Below are 7970 nucleotides of genomic sequence, written 5' to 3'. Positions count from 1 at the left end.
AATTTTGTATTATTTAAATGGAGCCAATATGAGAAACTGAACAAGTTACTCACCTCCTTCTGCCTCAGTTAATATCTACATAGGATTTCACAGTTATAAACTGGAAGCCTAGCTCCAGCCAGGTATCTCACAATTAAACCCACTGTGTACAAAAGGAACCAGATGAGATAGTGTAGACACATCCATGCAAACACATCACCACTATTAAGGAAAACAATTTAAAGCCTGTTCAACTCAGATATAATTAGTCCTAGAGGGACACATTATTATTGATAATAGGTTTTTCTCACAAGGAAGTTGAACTCCCCAGTGGGAATGTATTTTTATGGGTTGCAGATTAGTAACATTTCCAAATTGAATTAGTTACAACTGTTTCAAAATATTGAATATTGGAATGAGTACCAAAATAGATAATGTGATTTGGTCATTAAGACACTGAAGCAGACTTTTATTTTATATGATTGCTACCATTACTCATTGACTTATAAATAGTATGATTAACTGGGGATGTATCTCACCCACTGCTTGCCCCTTGACCTGAAATACCAAGCTAGTCAAGAGTAAGCTTAAATGAGAGTCACTATAGTTCAGTATTATTCACTGATCACTGGGGCTGATCACGTACCTAAGCTGTTGGAATGTGTTATTCCAGATAGCTAGGTAGAATCAGGCAACCCCACTTGCTTGTTGCTGTTGACTCCCCAGTTCCCTAGTCTTAATCCACGCCTCAGATTTTTTTCTCATATAACAGAGGCCAGTGTTCAGAAAACCAGGTCTCGCTGGCCTCAAAATCATTGCTGAATTTTCTCCTGATTGCTGGTGATATTTGAACCTCTCAGCAAAGTTCTTTATAAATACACTTGTGGTAGTTATGTCTCCACTGTAAACTTTTTGAATTGGAAACATGTTATCAGAATATCTTTCAATAACATTTCCTTTATTGTATTTTAGATAATAATTTAGTACTAAAAAGGGGTCTTTATTGCTAGATTCAATTCACTGTTGTATATTAAATTTTGTCTCAGGTCCAGTATAAAGTAAAAATGAGTTCAAACAAAGTGCTTATTATATCATGGCTTGAGTGGCCCTTATATGAGCTAAACTGCATATATCATTGAGATATTTCAATTATTTCTTTTTCCTTACTTATATTTATATTGATGTTCTTTACAGAAACACTATAGCAATAAATGATTCTGTTTCACTAGATTCCTAATCTTATTTTTCAGGTACCAATAAAAAAATAAAATAAAAACCCCAAACAAACAAAAGCAATAACAACTTTTCTGTTTTTGTCATAATGTAATTATAAACCATTCTTTTTACAAGTTATATATTTAGAATCCAAGATTTCCACCATGGCCCAAATTAAAATGTGATGTCTATATTAAAATTCTGAACCAACCAGCTAAGCAGGTTTACATCTTTAAATATTCTGGCTTGTAAGAATAAATAAGTATGATAAGCTACCAAATAATGCTTTTGCAGACATTATTATTTGTCAGCTTTATACTCCCTTTCATTCATGCATTTCCAGTTCCACAATATAAAGTAGCTACAAAAATAAAAAACAAAACAAAACTATAATAGAGCTAGTCTTGCTATTTTGTGCTTGCCTCCCTGGTAAGAAAAATTAAGTGCCAAAAATGTAAAATTTATTTCAAGAAAAGTAACAGGCTACACAAGTAAATTTTGGCAAATGCAACTTTATATTGAAATTCACACATCTGTATCTTAAAGAATGAGACTCACAGACTCTAATGTATTTCTAAAATACCAGAAATTATATTATAAGCTTTCACAAGTTAAAACTGAAATAATTTAAACGACCAATACACTGAATGTGCAGAAAGTATAAACAAGACTGTGCCTTCGGTAGAATAAATGCTTCACAAATTGTGCAAGATGTCATACTAAGGCTGTGGTCTCCCCTTAACAGCCGACTTAAAATATAAACACACATCAACTGCCTGCTTCTTAGAACACACTAGAATGGGTAGCACACCTCAGAAGAAAATTTCATTATTCCAGTGATGTGCACCTTAATTTTGAAATCATGTGAGGAAAAAGGAAAAAGAGTGTTAAATGATCGTCCATGCACTTCCAGATGCATGACCATGACCAGTTACTGATTCAGTTTCCCCTGACTCCAATTTGCTCCAATACTAAATAAGATGAAAGATACTAGATAACCCTTTAAGGCAACATGTGTTTATTCTGCATTATTAGAACTGTTCAATTGTGACTGGTTGGTACCATTAATGTTGCCTCCCAGACCAATATCTAGTATTCATAAAATATAGATGAATTAGAAAAAACTTTATACCAAATCAACAAAAACCACATAGTTCAATGCTAGCAATTTCACTAGTAGATAAGGAAAGCGGTATTTAGAAATAGTAATGTATTAATACAAAAAAGTAAACTATAATTGGAACCAATATACTGCTTTGGAATGCTCCCCAAAACTTACAAGGCGATTTTTTAAAAGTGATAATCCAATTAATTCATGGCATGTCTTTAGTTATTACAGTACTTTAAGTCCCCAAATATTTTAGTCCTTGCAAAACAATAATAGTATGAAATGTTTTAAAGTCTTCAAACTTCTAAAATTAGTTTTTTATCAACACATTTACCTCATGTCAACTTAATTTATTAAGATGTCCAATGCTAATTGGTTTTTTTTTTTGATGTTTTTTCATAAGTAGTCATATACACAGCATTTAGCACTGATACTTAGCACCTGCTACTTTCATTATCTAGTTTTCAACCACATAAAGAAACTTAGGGCAGTGGTTCAGTCCTTTCTTAATTACAAACCTTCGCTGGCAGTCAGCAGGATCACTCTGAGATTTAAAATAGGATTATAGGTGAACTATTGCAAAGACTGCAGAATGTTGCCCAAATCCTTATAACTGCCGATCCCATTCTTGATTTTCTTCTCAAGAAATGGCTACAGGCCACAATTGCTTAGCAGAGAAGGTTAGTGTTTCACAAGGCTAAAGATTTACAGATGCTCCTTCATATAACACAGTAAGGTTCCCTTGGTAACCTGGATTTTCTGCAGTAAAGAAGGGTTGTGCTGAAACAGCGCCTCAGCTCCCTGTTGGAGAAAATGCAGACAAAAGGATTGATTCCTGCTTGGGCGAAACTCATCCAGACAGCAGCTGTTAGAAATCCCCCTGGTACTACAGGCCCTCTTGCAAAAACTCTCCAATAACAGGCCACCAGGTAGGGGCCCCACAAGGTTAAGAAGAGAAAAGTCATTATATAGAACATTCTGCTGATTCTTTTCTCCATTTTGAATTCATCTAAGACCAATAGCCTTCTTCTGCTCGTGGTGTTTGCATTTTGCCTGATGCCCAGCAAGGTGGGTGGTGTGGGACCCCTTCCAAATCCTGCTAGCCAATTGGCAGCTGCCTGGCCACTGGCTCCAGGACCATGAAAAGTCCAGTTCTGGCTGACTGCTGCTACAAACTGGACTGGCTTCATTTTCCTTCGGTCGTGGACAAAAAATATCAGCTTGAGGTAGACAAGCTGTGTAGCTAGGAGGATGAGGGCAAGGAGCAGCATAAATCCTAAGGAATCATTAGCCCTGAAGGAGCGGTGTTGGAAGGTACATTGATCCTCTTCCCTAATGAATGAGTAAGTGCCCACATCTAAAACTGGGGGAAATGCCATGGCCACAGACAGAGTCCACACCATGCAGATCACAGCCAGACACGTCCAAAAGGTCAGCCTCTTTGTATAGAAGCGATGATGGGCGATAGCTAAGTATCTGGTGACACTGATACAGAAGAGCATGAAAGCAGTGTGAAAACAGGACAAAACCCCCAGAAAGGCAATCACTTTGCAAGTCAGAGTCCCATAAGTCCAAGAAGAGCCATTTTTGACAGAGTTGAATACAAATGGGAAACAAATTGCAGATCTGAGGATATCTGAACAGCAAAGATCCAACAGGAAGTAGTAAGGTGCTCTATGCAAGGTCTTATCTTTCACGAGCAAAATGGAGATCAGAAGGTTGCCCACCACGCTGACTCCTATTATGAAACCCAAGGAAGTCAGTTTCAGAAAGGCTGTTAGAGGAGAGAGATTTTGCAAAATGTTGTCAGCTGCATGGCTATAGTTCGCCATAGATGGATGGAGGATAAAGATACAGCCTCAGTCAAGTCTCATGATCTAGATATAAGAACAAGGAAAAGATAGATCCATACATTTTACTGAAAATGTAATCCACAAAGAGAACGGATCTGATCTGCAGTCATGCTTCCTCTTTTCTTTCACTTGATTTGCCATCAGAATATCTGAAAACAAACAAAAAAAGCTATCAGTTTTTAAGTTAACAAGAAATGATGTCAGGCAGTGCTAATATAGAGCTGTTCATTTATGGGGAAGCAAATAAAGTTTTAATTTTGAATAATATTATTTGCTTTAGTATTTGTGCTTGAGATTTCAGAGAATTGACTTGTTTAGTTTTCTGAGCTAGATGAATTTTAAAATGTCCCTATTTAAAAGAACATACATTTGATTGGGCACCTTTAGGAGAGAAGGAATAAAATGTTCCCCAAGCATAAAATATGCCAGTCTAGGAATTAATCACTGGTGTTGCAATGGAATCTACAAGATCGCTAATAGGAGACAGGAGACTGCCCACATTTATTTGAGGTCTGTTAGTATCTGTCAGTGTTTTCCCGGCAGCTTCTCTGCTGATATGGATCCAATGAACCCTTGCAGAATACATCTTTTAACTCTAGAGCCACTTTTCATGCTGCATGTTATAAGAAGAATATTTGTTGATTCGTCTTAAAGCATAATTTCAACATTAGACTTCTAAATTCATAGGAACTTGTCCCAGGATTTGATTTGATTTAATCTTTTGTCTTTCCCTTCCCTTCCCATCCCCCATTTCTGGCAAATCTTTTCTCTTTTAAACCCACATGATTATTAGAAATGGTTAATGTAAATACTCGTCAGGGAAACACCCAGAGGAATAATGCACTTTCATTTGTAAACCTTGGCTGCCTGGTTTCAAATGAATTTAACATGAACCTGTATTTCTCGGGGAATTAAGCTTTTACCATTTATACTGACAATCTTCGTTGCAAATCGCAAGTAGCTTCATTTTAAAACAAAATGCACATTGTCTCCTAGGTGTTTGGGAACCCCACCAGGGAAACCGGTTTCCTCTGTTATTCCCACGAAGCATGTTTCCTTTGCCACTTCTCACTTGCCTGGAATATGCTGATAGAAGCCCAGGCAAAACTGCGTTGGATGATTTTAATTTCCTCACCGGTACATCCCCGGGTAAATACCGATCGCATCATGCAACATTATGAAACCTGAAATCCGCCACCCCTGGATTTATAATGGGGGGGTGGAGGAGGGGGAGGGGGAGAGAGACATGCATTACATACGCGAAGATGGGGAGAGAGATTGCTTCTGTGCTGCAAGGGAACTGTTCCCGGTGATTCGCAGTCCGATATTCCTCAGTCTTGCAACGCTTTCCAGAAATGGAGCTCTCAATAAGCCCTACTGAAGATGCATTGTCTGAATGTACTTCCATTATGCAGTTTATTGTAAAACACACACACACACACACACACACACACACAAAACCCACACACAAAAAAACTCAAGGAGGGCTCTTTCCCGGTGAACCTGCAGTTTCATCAGCACTGTGCGCCCCCTCCCCCCAAACTTAACCGAGAGTATATCCTCCTACCTGTTGGTGTTGGATATCCCGACAGACTATAGCTTCTTCTTTCTATAAATTGCTGATTTTTTTTTTTGCCTTAGTGCCTTGACTGAGCATCCAGGCAGGGCTCGGCGGCGCCTGCGCGATGGAGCCTCCTTGAGCTCCAGCCGCGTCCTCCCCTGTCGCAGCGGCACCGTCTCCCCCAGTAACGCAGGGGCCGCGGCGGCGGCGGCAGCCGTGGCGAGGGCGGCGGCAGGGGCTACTTCTGCCTCTGTGGAGCCAACTGGAGCCCCGACCCGTTTCCAGAGCGGGCTGGGTTTATTGAATGTCCTGTCCTGTTGAACTGGTAAAAATGGGCTTCTGTCCCCTGTAGCTGCTTCTGAACTTTTCCCTCCCTGCATTGGTGTGGGGATTTGGAAAGGCTAGTTCAGGACCTCAGTTCCACCCTCTTCCCTTAGGGCAGCGCATCCCGGTGCTGGGGGGTGCCTGCCCAGCCCTCAGCTTCCTGAAACCCCGCTCTCCCCAAACATTTTTTTCCCATGCTGTTTTAGGGTGGTCCAAAGCATTGGCAGCTTCTTTTATCTTTCTTCTTTAATGATTTCTCCAGCTGACTGCATTTGCAGGTTAGCTGGGGGGTGTGGGGGTGGGGCTGGTGGTGGGGTGGGGAGGGAAGCGGTGGAGGAGGAGAGAAAGAAGAAAGAAAAGAAATTTTTTTAAAAGAAAAAAAGCTCAGTCAGGAAAAGTCTTGTCAATGGGGAAGAAGGGAAACCAGGTTAGGGTAGCCCTTTCTTTGTTAGTCATCTGTTCTCCAGTGCACGCAGATGCGCGTTAAGTAGGGAGAAGCTAAGTTCAGAGGAAAACTGCAAAATGATTTATGTCCATTCTACCTTGACGAAAATGACTGTAGAATCAGGCATACACAAATTTTAAATGACCATTCCTCGCATTCCATCCACCCCACCAAGCAACAGCCTTTTTTTTATTTTCTTGCAAGTACGACTGACCAATAGATTGATGATGTTAAAGCAGTTGTGTGTGAGTTTCCTTCTCCCCTTTGTTTTTACGGAAGAAAATACTAGGAATATAACGATTCATAAAACTTACACCCGTTCAAAAGGTCCGATGATATCACAAGACAGCACATAGCCTGACACCCGGGTGCTTAAGCGTGTCTCTGGAATCATGCATTTCCTTATTTTACCATTTCAGAAGAATTTGTGGGGGTGGTATAAGATTTTAAACAATTCCCCACCTCCAAAAAAATGATCAGAAATGCTTTCATTAATTCCCAAGGTAAAAGGTCTGCTTCTCCTCGTGCATGCTTATTGCTTTATAATAATCTGTTCATGAAACAGAAAAAATAAAGATCTTCTGTACAGCAATAATTTGATCTCCAGACAGCAGTAAAATACCTCATTGCTGGGTGGTGAGATTGTGACATTCGGGGGAACTCAAGCCAATCAGCATACAGATAATATGGGTTAATTTGCATATTGTATTTCTATTGGACATACCAAGGTAAAGCTTTCTCTGGTTTAAAGCTTAAAATTGAATACTTCACTGTCATGATGTCACAGTCATTACACAAAGCCCTATGTTGGTAATATTGAAACAAAGTTATAGTTTCCTGATTTGTTTTGCCATGTCCTCAACCCAGTTAAGAAAAATAGATAATGATTAATATACATGTATGTATATGTGTGTGTGTGTGTGTGTGTGTATATATATATATATATATATATATGTCCTAACTTTGGCATTCCCTTAAACTAGAAAAATCAATTCTACAGCAATACTGGAAATAACTTGAGGGCATTTCCATTCTAGTGAAACATTCTACTTTTTCGCAAAACAAGGAAATTCAGAAGTGTTTAGAACTATACATTGGTTTGCAACTTGTAAGTGAAATGTCAAATTCATTTCTGTAGAACTACAAATCAATTCATTTTGTTGTTACTTCCCAATTACTGTCCCAATGTACTTTGCAAAGAGTTATTATTTCCTGAATTTTTACAGTTTTAAAAAAGCTATAGGATAAGTGACAAATAAGTTTGCTGAAAATCTATGATATGTACAATCTTAGGTTGTATGGTTTAGGGAAAAACTTTTTAAAAGTAAATTTAAAGGGTAACTGCACAGCCTGGCTTTGAGACAATAATTTACTTTGCAAAAAGGTATACGGCCAAGTTCCAAGAGTTTAACTTTCCTTAAATTTTAAGAAGCAGGTATTGATTCCTTAAAAATAAGGGAGGGAATACTACATGTATGCAGTATT

At 38.7% G+C, this 7970-nt stretch overlaps 1 protein-coding gene across 1 annotated transcript; it reads right to left on the bottom strand.

Annotated features, from left to right (window-relative positions):
• Positions 1-3021: 3021 nt before the first annotated feature.
• On the bottom strand, positions 3022-5529 carry GPR85 (G protein-coupled receptor 85). Its single transcript, XM_055590333.1, has 2 exons — positions 5415-5529; positions 3022-4304 (listed from the first exon to the last, which is right to left on the bottom strand). Exon 2 carries the CDS (start codon positions 4132-4134, stop codon positions 3022-3024), a length of 1113 nt encoding a protein of 370 aa, XP_055446308.1. The 5' UTR covers positions 4135-4304; positions 5415-5529.
• Positions 5530-7970: the final 2441 nt, after the last annotated feature.

Source organism: Bubalus kerabau, chromosome 8, assembly GCF_029407905.1.
Source record: "Bubalus kerabau isolate K-KA32 ecotype Philippines breed swamp buffalo chromosome 8, PCC_UOA_SB_1v2, whole genome shotgun sequence".
NCBI classification, from domain to species: Eukaryota; Metazoa; Chordata; class Mammalia; order Artiodactyla; family Bovidae; genus Bubalus; species Bubalus kerabau.
Note: the sequence above shows the minus strand (reverse complement) of the source record. Positions and strands in the feature narration are given on the sequence as shown.